This window comes from Protomyctophum parallelum (genome assembly GCF_964188405.1).
Source record: "Protomyctophum parallelum genome assembly, chromosome: 1".
NCBI lineage: Eukaryota > Metazoa > Chordata > Actinopteri > Myctophiformes > Myctophidae > Protomyctophum > Protomyctophum parallelum.
The window spans coordinates 98555283-98572065 of record NC_139697.1 but is presented as its reverse complement, the minus strand read 5'-3'; the positions used below and the strand labels follow the sequence as shown (position 1 = coordinate 98572065).

General features: G+C 44.2%; 1 protein-coding gene across 1 annotated transcript; it reads left to right on the top strand.

Moving 5' to 3' along the window:
• Window positions 1-6006: 6006 nt before the first annotated feature.
• b4galt4 (UDP-Gal:betaGlcNAc beta 1,4- galactosyltransferase, polypeptide 4) lies at window positions 6007-15208 on the top strand. Its single transcript, XM_083776574.1, has 7 exons — window positions 6007-6121; window positions 7441-7623; window positions 9620-9852; window positions 11871-12058; window positions 13386-13508; window positions 14148-14252; window positions 14843-15208. The coding sequence occupies exons 1-7, from the start codon at window positions 6022-6024 to the stop codon at window positions 14973-14975; spliced, it is 1065 nt and encodes a 354-aa protein (XP_083632700.1). The 5' UTR covers window positions 6007-6021; the 3' UTR covers window positions 14976-15208.
• Window positions 15209-16783: the final 1575 nt, after the last annotated feature.

The window sequence follows — 16783 nt, the reverse complement described above, 5'->3', positions numbered from 1 at the left end:
AGAGTGAGTCAGCACTCACTCGGCACTGACAATAATGAGGTGGCACAATGAGCTGCAGGGCCCTTTCTCCTCCTCAACATGTCTGTAAGACTTTCAGAGAGGAACCCTGGCTGGATCAATGCAGGACGTAATTTGAGCCATGAGCCACCATTTGATGACATTAGCCTCTCAGACCCGGAACTAAACGGATATTTGTGTTGTTGTTGTTGTTGTTGGATAAGATTTTGTCCACAATTCCATGCTGTATTGATGTTGGTAGTACCATTAGGAGAGATAACAAGGCAAATAACAATTGTTCTTCTGCATTCTCTAATTGTGTAGATGTCTTGTAAATGAAGTAATGCAATAATTGAACTCGTAAAATGAAACCGTATGGACCCGTAAGCCGTAAGGGTCCATTTGGTTTCATTTTACACTCAAAAGAGTTAAAGATCTATTCTCCTTCTACTCTCCAACATTTACAACTGAACCACAGTATGAGAAGATGGAAGTTTTATTACCAGTTCGTTATCACAGGACCATTCCTCCCCCAGGCTATAGGAAGAAAAAACTAATCTTCTGTGTTATTATCATGGCCTTGTATGCTGCTGATAAAGGTTATTGATACCTGAGACCAGATTCTGCTAAATGTCTTCATCTAAATCACGTTAGTTTTCGGGGGGAAAAAAATCTCTTTTATCAGTTGTTATATACTACTATGCTATACATATGTACTATGACGTGCTATGACTACATACAATGCAATTATAGCGCTGTCTACATAACATGCTATAAGTCTGTATCAAATGCTATCTTAAAACTATTTCATGTCAAGGACCCCACAAATTATATATGTAATTGGCCACTGACCCCCATCTGAAAATAGGCTACATCTGTTGAATCTTGACAAAAAACATTAACTATAGGTCCATGCTGTTGTACACACTACTGGAAGCAATAAATGCCAGGCCTGCGCGCCACATGGCGCTGTGCGATTACATAACACTCAGGTTGGCAGAACATATTATTTCTAAGGTGAGCGCGGTTCACACAACATACTTCCAAGATTCCATATTTGTTTTCACCCCATTGTTCCATTATTTCTTTTCCATATCCATTGTTCCATCGTTTTTAATCTCAAGAGAAACCATCATCTATTCTATGACACACTCTATGTGTTTTAACTTTTAACCCATTCTGAACGGGAACCCCTTTTGGTGTTTTATGTTATACTTTAGCTATTGAAAAATAGCAGCTCTACAAGCTGATAGCGTGGCACGCTATCAGCTTGTAGAGCTGCTATTTTTGAAAAAAGGTTTCGCAAATTTGGAATATTCTTTCAGAGCGAAAGTTTTTAACTCAAATCGTTGCTTCTGGGGGGGTCCCTGGAACTACATATTTTCAGATGGGGGTCGGCGGCCAAAAACATATAATTCTGGGGGTCCTTGACATGAAAATGTTTGAGAACCACTGATATAGAAACATGTTTTTTTTCCAGAAAACTGTCAGGATTTAGAAGACATTTGTAGAATCGTTCACGGGTCAAAATGGGTTAAAGCTGCTCTTCTGCCTCTGGTTTTGAACCCGGTTTCCTCGGCTCTATTAGCTCAATGGTAAAAAGAATGCAGGACTTACCTAGTCCTGCATTTTTTTTACCATTGAGCTAATAGAGCCGAGCCGTCCTGCTTGCTCAGGGGATAAATTGAATCTTGGCCATCAGGTCAGAATTAGTGTCAGATGAGATCCTGTGTCTAGGTGAGACATGACCTTTGACACGATCTAAATGTCTCAATAGAAGAGCAGGGAGACAAAATACAAGCGACCCAATTGTATGAGTTATATTGTATTAATATACTCTACCATGCAGATTGGGCAAAATGTCAAAATTACATTTTATTGTGTTCCTTCCACACGCTACGTCCTACCGGGGAAACTCTATCCTGTCAGGTGAAAAGAAGCAGTTTGGACTCCTCATGCATAGACGGAAGCATGAGGTCAGTACACTGCCCCCCCAGGTTGGCAGAGGAAGTGTAGCTCCCAGGATTACATTATATAGTTGACACTGGGTGAAAACATGGGTTACAAAATTGTGGGATAAAACATTAAAAAAAAAGAAAAATGCTGTCCAGTGCAATAAGCTCATAGGCAGGATATACAGGGCTTAAAGTTCTCAGTCCTGGGGACTGATTTCAGTCCTGAAGATCTCATAGGGGTCATTTAATGAGATCAGTGCAGATTTGCAAAAAAACATTTTCAGTCTTGGGATTGTTTTTGGCTTTAAGCCCTGGGATATATCATATTGCTGTCCAGCAGAAAACTCTTATCTCCATATTTTAACTTTGCCGTCAAACTGCAGCGTCATACAAAAGTAGAACAAACAAAAAAAGAACCGATCTACACGGCGCGACAGACGGCGTCTTGAGCTTGTAGATCGGGCTCTGTTTTTTGCTCTCCTTTTTGGAATGTGACTCCCGTGGGTGGTTGTGGAGACATAGGAGGTTTTCTCGTGGGTGGTTGTGGAGACATAGGAGGTTTTCTCGCAGCAACAGCAAAGATATGTTAATTGTCTCTCGGGAGGATGAGATACTCGAGACCTCGACGGTTGTGCGGGCGAGAGCAGAAAAAGTGAAACAAAAGCAGCAGCAGCAGCGCGTCAACAGGATGTGCATTATTATCTGGACCGAGGTGCACCCCAGTGGCGTGCACAGATAGACACTAGGGGGTGCTAGAGCACCACCTGCCCTTGCCCTCTGGACAGCAATGTGCCCTTTTGTACAGTATGTGGACCATGGTGACATTGATCAATTCTTGATTAAAAAAAAAGCGAATATATTATTTATGCCCCAAAATCTATAAATCTCACATTATTAAGGCAACCAGCCGGTTCCACGTGCTGCACAAGGTACCCTTTTTTTCACTTGAGCACCTGCCCCTCTAAAAGTCTGTGCATGCCACTGGTGCACCGCACCCTATGAACACACGACACAACACAACGCAGGTATATACTGTTACAGCTGCAGATTAGCATCGGGAGGACGGAGGACACCATTGTATGGAGAGAGTGTGTGAGTGAGAACAAATGAATTGGAACGGTGTCAACAACCGGAAAACCCACGTGAGAGAGAACAGGTGACACTTAAACAAAAGACAGTAGTCTCACTTCCTTCCCAGTTCCCAGCGGTATTATTGATCATGGGGGTATTAGTATTACTATTACACCAGATACTGGTCCTGTAAGTAAGGGTATACTGTTTGTACTGTACAAATCTGTCACTGGTATACTCAACCTTTTCCATGTCAAGGACCCCCCCAGAAGCAAGGATTCAAGTTAAAAACGTATATTCAAAGATTTGTGCCACATTTTCACGATTATTTTCAAAATTTAGCAGATTGTTTAAAAAAAATAGCAGATCTACAACCTCCTAGTGCCGCACTACGAGCTTGTAGATCTGCTATTTATAACATAAGTATAACATAATGCTTAAAACAGCAAAAGGGGTTCCCACCCAGAATGGGTTAACGTTGTTTAACGCAATCAGATTTTGATTGATTGATTGAAATATTTATTAACAGTTTGTAGAATTTACAGTACATTTTAAGCACAAACTCATTACAAAGACTGTCAACTGTGAGTGGACGACCCAATTAAGCATTACACTTGTTTACAACAGGGTCCACATTGTTCAATTCATCAAAACATTTAAAGACATACAAACATTTAGAGACATACAAATAGACATTTCTATGTACTGTAGCTAAAGAACAGAACAGGAACAGATCAGGACCCGTTTGGATGTAACTTGTAACTCAAGGCCAGAAAGTAGTTTTTCTTTGTTGCGGGGTTGGCGAAAGGGCCTTTCTGTGTGGAGTTTGCATGTTCTCCCCGTGTCCCCTAGGGTCGGTACCCTCACAAAAACATGCACTAATCCAGGTCTCTATAAACTGCCTCCCCCTGGCCAGCCTGATGGAGGGGAAAGGAACTGGTCGGAATAACGTGTTCCTTCCACGCGCTACGTCCGGCCCGGGGAAACTCTCCCCTGTCGGGTGAAAAGAAGCAGCTTGGACTCCTCATGCATAGAAGGAAGCAGGATGTCAGTCCGCTGCCCTCCCGAGGTTGGCAGAGGAAGTGTAGCGCCCAGGATTACATTAGATAATTGACACTGGGATAAAAAAATAAATAATACTAGTTTTTTTGCCACTCGGTCAGTAGGCGTTCCCGCATACTACTGTCTGGATATGATGATGTCATCACGCGGGTGTGGCCATGTGATTGGATAAGCTGCCTTGGCCTGAACCTCCCCCCTGAGTATTACATCATCTAATAATAATTAATTGCATTTTTATAGTGCTTTGTCAAGTGCTCAGAGCGCTTTACAATGATTCATTCATTCATACACTGAGGCACATTCTAAAAAAATATATCTTAACCCATTCTGACCGGGCACACATTTTGGTGTTGGCATCATGTTATGCTTTAGCTATTTTTGAAAAATCGAAGAGCGACTGACATTTTTTAGAATCTGATCTCAGGTCAGAATGGGTCAATCAGACCAATGTGTGTCCAGTGGAAACCTCGTATGAATCTGATCTCAGGTCAGAATGGGTTAACCCTAACAGATTTCTGTGTCAGCGGTGCTCAACCTTTTTCATGTCAAGAACCCCCTGGATTTGGCCGCCGACCCCCATCTGAAAATATGTGCCCCCCCCCCCCCCCCCCCCCCCCCCAGAAGCAACGATTTGAGTTAAAAACATTCGCTCTGAAAGAATATGTATTTAAAGGTATATTCAGTGATTTCACTCAAAAAACCGTAGGTTTCGTTTTTGGCTGTGGGACCCAGCCTTTCGTCCAATCAGGATAGAGAGTCAAAAACGAAACCTAAGGTTTTTTGACCCCCAGGGGTTAACTGGGGACAGGGAGGAACTCCTTATATGGCCAGCACACTCTATAGTAGAGAGGATTATCACAACAAAACAAAAAAATAAGTGATATTTGAATTAAGTGAAATCACTGAATATACCTTTAAAGATTTGCGGCACATTTTCACGATTTAAAAAGCTTGTAGATCACAACACTAGCTGGATGTATTGTGAAATGAACAGAAATGTCATGTCATTATTTTCACGTAATTTCCATATTTTGAACCCTTTTCTCTACAGGGCCTGATTTGGGGCATTAATTAGGGCAAAGAAATTAAATTATGCTGAAAAGGTTTCATACAATATGTTATGTGAGCTTGTATATAACATTATAAAGTATAACATTAGTTGTATATGGCCTGTTTTTGATCATTTTAAATTTATTCTGAATATTGGTCCCGATCATTGTCCGTTTTTTTCCCCTTCTACTGTAATTTGCCAATATCTGCCCTTTTCCTGTTTTTGTTTACAAAGCCTAAAAGGCTGTTCCTAAATTCTAACAATTATTTGTCTTGACAATTCATTGTCAACTAAAATATCACGATTTGATCACGACAGCCTTAACGTTAACCCATTTTGTGCGGGAACCCCTTTTGGTGTTAGCATTACGTTATGCTTTAGCTATTGAAAAATAGCAGATCTACAAGCTCGAAAAATCGATCTGACATAGCTTTTTCAGAAAACTGTCAGGATGTAGAAGACATTTTTTAGAATCTGATCTCAGGTGAAAATGGGTTATTAATATATGATTTCCCCTTTCCCTCTCATTACAGTCATCATCATCTCGTTTGCCTGGGCAATTGGACTTTGATGGTTCGTTCGTCGTTTCCGAGACGGACCACCAAAAACCTCACGAAGCAAAGCGACGATGTGTGGCTGAGATGAAGCCCACACACATCATCATCATCATCGTCACATGCTTCTCTGCCGCGATGGAGGAGGGACGACTGGACAGCGGACCCGCCACTGCCACCGCCGCGACCCGCTCCGTTTTCAACGCCTCCATAGAGGAAGTATCATAAACAAACCCCCCTCCCCCAGAAAATCCAATCATCTCTGCCCTATACGGCCTACGGGGCTACTTGGGACTTTGTGCCACATCATCATCAACCCTGCAGCGCCGCCATGGGCGTCTGTCCCATGTCCAAGGTCCTCCGCCGTGGGAAGTACGTCGTACTGTTCCTGCTCTCGCTCAGCGTGCTGGCCTGGATCGCAGCCTTCGCAGGTGAGACGCTGGTGTGGAATGTACATTTTACTCAAGTTTCTGTACTTCTGTACGACTAGACCTGTACTGTACGTGCCTTTCGGCTAGCGGCCTGATTGAGAACGATGCAACTTGGGAACCTAATAATAGTCAACGTGTCTCAGCACCCGTTTTAACTGTGTGTCCCACATGGAGATTTTGAGGTCATTTTAATTTGACTGGAGTTTTACCAATTTCCAGAACTTCTACTTCCACTCTACTGTATCTCAACGAGCAAATATTATTGTTTTACTCTTGTTTTACTTTAGTTACTCATTACTTTGTAGATTTGGATTATTATTACAAAACATACAGTAGTCTACAATACCCACTTCAGCTCCTTTATACATTTCATTGTGTACTGTACTGTACTGTACTGTACTGTACTGTACTGTACTAAGGCGGGTCATACTTTATTTATTTTTGAAAATCAAAATGCTTGGGTTTCTATTTTGTGTGTTTTTTTTCTGGAGAATTCAAATATGGAATAATTTTTTGGATAGGACAACTCTCACCTACATGAATTAGCATTTTTAAATCGCTAATTGTACCCGTTCTACCTCATTTATAAGAATTAAAATCCAAAGGAAATTCTAACATGTGGGGTGTCTAAATTATTTGTTTTTTGATGGAGAATTCAAATATCACATTATTTGTTGGATAGAACAACTCTAACCTACATTATTTTGTACTTCTAAGTTGCATATTTTGCCCGTTTTAACCTCTTTTTAGGATTTTCAAAGACATAAAGGAAAGAATTTATATTGACAAAGTCAAATTTACATTTATTGACAATTCAAGTGCATGTATATCACTGGATAAAAATACAATGATCAATGATCACTTTCTGAACTTTACAAGGTTGAATAAGTCCTGCTTTCAATTTAGAATTTCCTTTGGATTTTAATTCTTATAAATGAGGTAGAACGGGTACAATTAGTGATTTAAAAATGCAAATTCATGTAGGTAAGAGTTGTCCTATCCAAAAAATAATTCCATATTTGAATTATCCAGAAAGAAAACACACAAAATAGACACCCAAGCATTTTGATTTTCAAAAAATAAATAAAGTATGACCCGCCCTAGTACTGTACTGTACTGTACTGTACAAGCCCTCCTCCCTGGCCTGTGTGTGTCTGTGTGTTAGGCTGTGCAACAGTGACACTCGGTGGTGAACAAACGCTATAACGCTATTTCCGTGCTCGGACACAGCCAGGGACACAGCCACCCCACATAGCCGTCTATAGGAGTGGTTGCACCGCTCAGAACAAAGCGAATACCGTTCTTCTCCACCACTGCAGGTGAGACGGTGCGGACGGCCCAGGACCTGCCCCTGGCCGTGGTGACGTTCCAGACGGTCAGCAGAGGCCTGGCCGTGAAGCTGCTGGAGGTGGACCCTGCTGGGAGGTCAGCGTCCCCCACACAGGACGTCACCCAAGACCAGACACCCAAAGACCACTGTCCGGACAAATCACCCCTGCTGAGTGAGTATATGCACGGCGCACGGCCGCACGCACCACTGTTGTCTTTTGGCAGTACATTTCTATTTTAGTCTAAAAGTCATAGTCTTTGGAATGCAACTTCATTTAGTTTAGTTTTAACACATTTTTAGTCACCTGGAATGTTTTAGTGTTAGTCGACAAAATATACGATTTTAGTCGACTAGTTGATTTCAAGTGTAAAATGACTTATGCTGGATCTCTTGTCCACTAGTCCCTTCCTAACATTTTAGTCTAGTTTTTATTTGACGAAAAATTGTCAGTATAGTCTTCGTTTTAGTCGTCATAGCTTAGTTTTCGTCAGTGGAAAAAGGTAGCCGGCGAACAGTGGCCTCCCTGAACACTCCTGTCCCTGCATGAGACTTTATCTTTGCTTTAAACCCCAATGAGACCAGATTCTACTAAATGTCTTCTAAATCCTGACAGTTTTATGACAAAAACGTGGTCACTTCTCAAGCCTTTTCATGTCAAGTACCTCTTATCTTAATTATTAATTATCTGTATTTGGCCACGGCGGACCCCCATCTGAAGCAAATATTTTTGAGTTAAAAACATTCGCTGGTAAAGAATATATATTCAAACTGAAAACTTCAGCTGAAAGTATAATAGGTAATATAATGGTTAATGCATTTCCATGCTAAAGTGACACAGGTTCCAGGTCTTAAGCCATTTAGGCCTGACGTCGAAATTTAAAAAATAAATCTTCTAAATCCTGACAGTTTTCTAAAATACCTATGTTTCTATGTCAGACTCAGTGGTGCTCAATATTTCATGTCAACGAAAATGATATGTAATTGGCCACCGACCCCCATCTGAAAATATGTCATTCCATGAACCCCTCAGAAGCAAAGATTTGAGTGAAAAACCTTCGCTCTGAAAGAAGATTTTATGCCGCATTTTCACGATTTTTCAAAAATAGTAGACCTACAAGCTCATAGCGCGGCACTCGGTGCCGCGCTATGAGCTTGTAGATCTGCTATTTTTCCATAGCTAAAGTATAACATAATGCTTAACCCATTTTGGACGGGAACCCCTTTTGGTGTTTTAAACATTATGTTATAATTTAGCTATTGAAAAATATCAGATCTACAAGCTCGTAAGTCTGCTATTTTTGAAAAATCGTGAAAATATTTATTTCAGAAAACTGGAGGATTAAATTTTTTAGGTCAGGCCTAAATGGGTTAAAACACCAAAAGGGGTTCCCTTCCCGGCCCAGAATGTGTTTTAATAACGGGCTCATTGCAGAGGGAGCCCTGAAGCTGTCCTTTGGGCCCAGAATGTGTTTTAATAACGGGCTCATTGCGTGCAGAGGGAGCCCTGAAGCTGTCCTTGGGGCCCAGAATGTGTTTTAATAACGGGCTCATTGCAGAGGGAGCCCTGAAGCTGTCCTTTGGGCCCAGAATGTGTTTTAATAACGGGCTCATTGCAGAGGGAGCCCTGAAGCTGTCCTTTGGGCCCAGAATGTGTTTTAATAACGGGCTCATTGCAGAGGGAGCCCTGAAGCTGTCCTTCGGGCCCAGAATGTGTTTTAATAACGGGCTCATTGCAGAGGGAGCCCTGAAGCTGTCCTTGGGGCCCAGAATGTGTTTTAATAACGGGGTCATTGCAGAGGGAGCCCTGAAGCTGTCCTTGGGGCCCAGAATGTGTTTTAATAACGGGCTCATTGCAGAGGGAGCCCTGAAGCTGTCCTTGGGGCCCAGAATGTGTTTTAATAACGGGCTCATTGCAGAGGGAGCCCTGAAGCTGTCCTTCAGGCCCAGAATGTGTTTTAATAACGGGCTCATTGCAGAGGGAGCCCTGAAGCTGTCCTTTGGGCCCAGAATGTGTTTTAATAACGGGGTCATTGCGTGCAGAGGGAGCCCTGAAGCTGTCCTTTGGGCCCAGAATGTGTTTTAATAACGGGGTCATTGCGTGCAGAGGGAGCCCTGAAGCTGTCCTTTGGGCCCAGAATGTGTTTTAATAACGGGCTCATTGCGTGCAGAGGGAGCCCTGAAGCTGTCCTTCGGGCCCTCCCTGACCCTCGGGGAGGTGGAGGGCGACAACGCGGCGGTCAGCGCGGGTCAGTACCGTCCTCCGGACTGCGTGGCGAGGCAGAGCGTGGCCATCCTCATCCCGCACCGCAGCCGCGAGAAACACCTGCGCTACCTGCTGCACCACCTGCACCCCTTCCTGCAGAGGCAGCAGCTGCACTACGGCATCTACGTCATACAGCAGGTACACTACACACTACACACTACACACTATACACTATACACACTACGGCATCTACGTCATACAGCAGGTACACTACACACTACACACTACACACTACGGCATCTACGTCATACAGCAGGTACACTACACACTACACACTACACACTACACACACTACGGCATCTACGTCATACAGCAGGTACACTACACACTATACACACTACGGCATCTACGTCATACAGCAGGTACACTACACACTACACACTACACACTACGGCATCTACGTCATACAGCAGGTACACTACACACTATACACACTACGGCATCTACGTCATACAGCAGGTACACTACACACTACACACTACACACTACGGCATCTACGTCATACAGCAGGTACACTACACACTACACACTACACACTACACACACTACGGCATCTACGTCATACAGCAGGTACACTACACACTATACACACTACGGCATCTACGTCATACAGCAGGTACACTACACACTACACACTACACACTACGGCATCTACGTCATACAGCAGGTACACTACACACTATACACACTACGGCATCTACGTCATACAGCAGGTACACTACACACTATACACACTACGGCATCTACGTCATACAGCAGGTACACTACACACTACACACTACACACTACGGCATCTACGTCATACAGCAGGTACACTACACACTACACACTACACACTACGGCATCTACGTCATACAGCAGGTACACTACACACTATACACACTACGGCATCTACGTCATACAGCAGGTACACTACACACTACACACTACACACTACGGCATCTACGTCATACAGCAGGTACACTACACACTACACACTACGGCATCTACGTCATACAGCAGGTACACTACACACTACACACTACACACTACGGCATCTACGTCATACAGCAGGTACACTACACACTACACACTACGGCATCTACGTCATACAGCAGGTACACTACACACTACACACTACGGCATCTACGGCATACAGCAGGTACACTACACACTACACACTACGGCATCTACGGCATACAGCAGGTACACTACACACTACGGCATCTACGTCATACAGCAGGTATAGACACCTGCACCACCTCACACTACCAAATTGGCATTAATTAGAGACACAGACGATATATTTTGTAAATGGTGCATTTATATAGCGCCTTTACATAGATTGTGCATAACATTCACCCATTCACACACACATTCACACACCGATCCAATCCAATCCAATTCACTTTATACAACAAGGTTGAAACAATGCAGTGGAAGCGGCAACTCTTATTCAGTATGTTCAAATGCCAAGGAGTACAAGTGAGTTCTCAGACGTGATTTAAACACAGACAAGGATTGAGAAGCTCTGACATGAGGTGGAAGTTCATTCCACAGTGTGGGTGCTACAACAGAAAATTACCTCAGCTTGGATTTAGGGATCTTGAGAAGTGACTGGTCAGTCGACCTCAGGGCCCTTGTCGATACTTTGGGAGTTACAAGTTCCGAAATATAGACTGGTGCCAACCCATTTACAGACTTAAAAGCAAACATTAAAATCTTAAACTGGATCCTTTAGCTCACAGGAAGCCAGTGTAGGGAGGCAAGGATCGGGGAGATGTGGTCATACTTCCGTGTCCCTGTTAAGAGGCGAGCGGCCGCGTTTTGGACTAACTGTAGTGGTGACAGGCAGGCTTGGGTAACACCAACATACAGTGCATTACAGTAGTCAAGTCGGGTTGAAATAAAAGCATGTATAGCATCGGTGGACACCATGCACGGCACCAACCAGCACATCAGGAGCAATTAGTGTCTTGCTCAAGGACACTTTGACACTAACTCTGGGAGAAACCCACAGAGTTCGAACTGGCAACCTTACGGTTACCATCCAGCCCCTTGTCACTTGTAAATGTGTAAAATGTGTCAAGACGTTAAGACGCAGAAGGAATCTATCTCTCTGGCGCTGTGGATCTGACGTCTAAGCGCCATGATGTGGTTTTATTTTTTGCTAAAAGGCCGGCGACGCGACGTTCAACCGCGCCAAGCTGCTGAACGTGGGCTACCTGGAGGCCCTCAGGGACCGCGCCTGGGACTGCTTCATCTTCCACGACGTGGACCTGGTGCCCGAGAACGACCACAACCTCTACACCTGCTCCGACCAGCCCCGGCACCTGGTGGTGGGCCGCAACGCCACGGGATACAAGTAAGCTATAGCGCCTGATTGGCTGACTTCAAGTAAGCTATAGCACCTGATTGGCTTGACTTCAAGTAAGCTATAGCACCTGATTGGCTTGACTTCAAGTAAGCTATAGCACCTGATTGGCTGACTTCAAGTAAGCTATAGCACCTGATTGGCTGACTTCAAGTAAGGTATAGCAGCTGATTGGCTTGACTTCAAGTAAGGTATAGCACCTGATTGGCTGACTTCAAGTAAGCTATAGCACCTGATTGGCTGACTTCAAGTAAGGTATAGCAGCTGATTGGCTTGACTTCAAGTAAGGTATAGCACCTGATTGGCTGACTTCAAGTAAGCTATAGCACCTGATTGGCTGACTTCAAGTAAGCTATAGCACCTGATTGGCTTGACTTCAAGTAAGCTATAGCACCTGATTGGCTGACTTCAAGTAAGGTATAGCAGCTGATTGGTTTGACTTAAAGTAAGGTATAGCACCTGATTGGCTGACTTCAAGTAAGCTATAGCACCTGATTGGCTGACTGTCTTCACTCAAAAATTGGCTCAGACTGACATCAGAAACATGGACTCTATCACCATATTTCAAACTCACCTCAAAACCCACCTGTTTAGGCAGGCCTGTGACTCTGTGTGACGTTCTGCTGCAGGCTGTGCCCTAGTTTAATTATTTTTATTTTCTGCTTTTAACTGTGTTCTTGTACTGCTTTTAATCTGTACGGCAACCTTGAGTGCCCTGAAAGGCGCCTTATAAATAAAATGTATTATTATTATTATTATTATTAGACTCGGCTTTCATCTCACTCTTGAGACAGCAGTGTATACAGAACACCGTGCACGCACACGCGCACACACACACACACACACACACACACACACACACACACACACACACACACACACACACACACACACACAGAGCTCCGTTTCTCAGAGGGGTGTAAGTGATAGTTTTAGTTTAAAATAAGTGTTAAACAGCTCTATAGTGTTTGATTGAATACAGTACAGTCAAAGGTTGTGCTAAAAGGATAACACAAAAAGCCCCACAGCTAGGGAAGGGGGGGGGGGGGAGGCCGAGGGGGGCTAGTTTCCATTTCCATTGTGGTCCATTGTACTCACTTCATCAGTAACACAATAGGATAGTGACAGACCCATAGTATAGCAGAGTGTTTGTTCACTAAGGGTCTTTCTCACGTGGTGTGATGGGCATGCTGAAAAACAGAATTTATTTGATTCAATTAAAAGAAAATAATACAGTACCTGGTACAGTACTGTACCTGCTCAAGAGCAACCTTTCCTAATTAGTTTACCCTCTCTGCTCTCTGTCCCCGCCCTGCAGGCTGCGTTACAAAGGCTACTTCGGTGGAGTCACGGCCATGACGAAGGAGCAGTTTCACAAAGTCAACGGATTCTCCAACGCGTACTGGGGCTGGGGGGGGGAGGACGACGACCTCCGCATCAGGTACTGGGGCTGGGGGGGGAGGACGACGACCTCCGCATCAGGTGACTGTCCCTAAGGCCCAAACCACACCCGTGACTCGGCATGCTTGCATTGGTGTGACATGTCCTTGGGCGGGAACCCCTTTTGGTGTTAGCATTACGTTATAATTTAACTATTTAAAAATAGCAGATCTACAAGCTTGTAGGTCTGCTATTTTTGAAAAATCGAAGAACCACTGACATAGAAACATAGCTTTTTCAGAAAACTGTCATTGTCAAACAGACATTTTTAGAATCTGATCTCAGGTCAGAATGGAGAACATATATTCTATAACTTCCTGGTTCTCCTCACAGGGTGGAACTATATTCTATAACTTCCTGGGTGGAACTATATTCTATAACTTCCTGGTTCTCCTCACAGGGTGGAACTATATTCTATAACTACCTGGTTCTCCTCACAGGGTGGAACTATATTCTATAACTTCCTGGTTCTCCTCACAGGGTGGAACTATATTCTATAACTTCCTGGTTCTCCTCACTGGGTGGAACTATTTTCTATAACTTCCTGGTTCTCCTCACAGGGTGGAACTATATTCTATAACTTCCTGGTTCTCCTCACAGGGTGGAACTATATTCTATAACTTCCTGGTTCTCCTCACAGGGTGGAACTGCAGAAGATGAAGATCCTCCGTCCTCCCGCCGACATCGCCCGCTACACCATGGTGTTTCATAAACGCGACAGCGGCAACGGAATCAACAAAGACAGGTCGGTCCGTTAAACTACGACTTCATGGTCTATACGTAACCGTTAAAGAGGAAAAGACACAAGCGTTCCAACAACGACCACCTAGCCAGATATTATCCCACTTATTACATGGCTACCTAACACAAATTATTAAACTTGACCCAAAACACAAAAGAAACAACTAAGTATTCCATAAGTTTGTGCTGGCTGCGTCTGGCCAGCTGCAGGGCTGCAGCACTGTCGGAAAACAAGGGAGTGAGTTGATCAAATAGAATCCATTTTCGGGTATACTGCTTTGTCTAATTCTCGCTCAAATGTTTTCAAAAAACTTTTTTGAGAGCAATGTTTAGATGTAAATGACATTGTGTGTGTGTGTGTGTGTGTGTGTGTGTTTACATGGCTGTCATGTTGGAAACAGCAGTTAAATCAAGCGGGGCGTAGCCGAGCACAGCTGGTGCTCAGAGGGTTTGATTAGGTCTGTTATAGAGCGGGGCGGTCCGTTATCAAGACATAACTCAACTCGCTGAATTCAGCGATCAGAATCAAAGCATATTCAAACCAAAAAGCCATGCAATAAACTAAGATTGTTGTATCTTTACCGACGACCACAGGATGCGGCTGCTGGGACGGACGCCCCAGGTGTGGAAGAAGGACGGCCTCAACTCCTGCTCCTACAAGACCCTGTCGGTGGAGAGACCACCGCTCTACATCAACGTCACCGTGGACATCGGAAAACCCCACTGAGGACGGAGGTCTCTCACCCAGAGAGAGAGAGAGAGAGAGACCCCCCCGGCGTTGACCACCACGAACAACAATGGCTATTTGCTGCTTTCTTTCTTATCGAGTAAAACGGGATTTCGTCGAAGTTATCATTTTCAAAAGAAACACAAACGTTTATGGACCGAGAGAGAGAGATTGAGTTCCAGGACGACCAACGATGCCGTTAAACAACCGCAGATATATCCTGAATGGCTAGGATTCCGTTTAAGAGGGCACTTTTGGAAGAAAATAGCCGATCTACAAGCTCTCAACGCGTCGCAGCCCGCTGCGACGCGTTGAGAGCTTGTAGATCGGCTATTTTCCCGGGCGTGACCCCCCACCGCCGCACTCGTCGGCTAACTGGAGATGCGGCGATGACCATGGATTTATAAAACGACATTCTTTCGATACAAAAATGCACACGTTCAAAGATCAGGAGAGTTCCGGTGAAAAAAAAGACAATTCTCGGGTATGGCATGGAAAGGAGAAGAGGAGGGGCGTTTTGCATTTCTTTCACCATGTAGTAAAATGCTGCATTCGTGGTCTGGAGAGGGCAGTTGTTTTTACAGACGGGGTAAAAGGGCAGGGGCCGAAGCCCCCCTCCCTTTTTGATGTCTTGTGTGTGCACGTGCTGCCTGGGTGACTGGAGAGAGACACAAAATCTTTTCAACGTTGTCTACAGCGGCGGCCATAACTCTGTATGTCCAAAACCATTCACTCCTCCTTCACTGCTCTGGACAGGGCAGTGGTGAAATAACTGACCGTTTGGAGTGGGAACCCAACGCACCCCCCCCCCCCCGCCCCTTTGTACACTCCGAGAGAGAGAGAGAGAGAGATACCGTTTTCATTAGACTCACACAAATGACGGCATCCATTTGGTTCCATTTGTGCACCACTCGCCACTCTCTAGCGAAAACGGCAGAAAAAACTGTAGACTGGAGAGATAACTGGTAAGAAAGAACATATCAAAATGTCACTGGCCTATTATTATTATTATGATTAACGCATATCAAACGCAATCGTCAGCATGTGCTTCTCTCTCTCTCCTTTTATGTATTTATTTTTGGGCATTCCATTTCATTTTGTGCAGGCAGTGAGTAGGGTTGTCCTGATCGGGAAATCGGGGGTCGATCACGTCATTTTCAAACGATCGGTAATCGGGAGCAAAAACAAAGAATGTGATCGGGTCATGCCCTAGTATCAATATCACATCCATATCATGACTGGGTTATTGTCTGTGATTTCGATATTGTATTATTGTGATGTGTGGCATAAATAAACGTGTTCTATAAAATATAAATATCGAATCGATCCGTATCGGCAGATGCTCAAAATGATCCCAACAGTGAGCATAGAGAGACTTGGATGGGATTCGAACCCCGGAGAAATGTAAGAAAGACTAGAGCCGTATCTGTGCAACGTGTGCATGGTGGCGGTATGCTGTAGTGCTTAGTGAGCATCGGGTCATACCCTAACGGTGGTGGTATGCTGTAGTGCTTAGTGAGCATCAGGTCATACCCTAACGGTGGCGGTATGCTGTAGTGCTTAGTGAGCATCGGGTCGTACCCTAACGGTGGTGGTATGCTGTAGTGCTTAGTGAGCATCGGGTCATACCCTAACGGTGGCGGTATGCTGTAGTGCTTAGTGAGCATCGGGTCATACCCTAACGGTGGTGGTATGCTGTAGTGCTTAGTGAGCATCAGGTCATACCCTAATGGTGGCGGTATGCTGTAGTGCTTAGTGAGCATCAGGTCATACCCTAACGGTGGCGGTATGCTGTAGTGCTTAGTGAG

Excerpts from the sequence above, each read along its gene's own strand:
- b4galt4 (XM_083776574.1), top strand. The coding sequence starts at position 6,022 with ATGGGCGTCTGTCCCATGTCCAAGGTCCTCCGCCGTGGGAAGTACGTC. Across the intron at positions 6,122-7,440 it reads CTGGATCGCAGCCTTCGCAG|GTGAGACGGTGCGGACGGCC; the intron begins GTGAGACGCTGG and ends CCACCACTGCAG. Across the intron at positions 12,059-13,385 it reads CGCAACGCCACGGGATACAA|GCTGCGTTACAAAGGCTACT; the intron begins GTAAGCTATAGC and ends CCCGCCCTGCAG.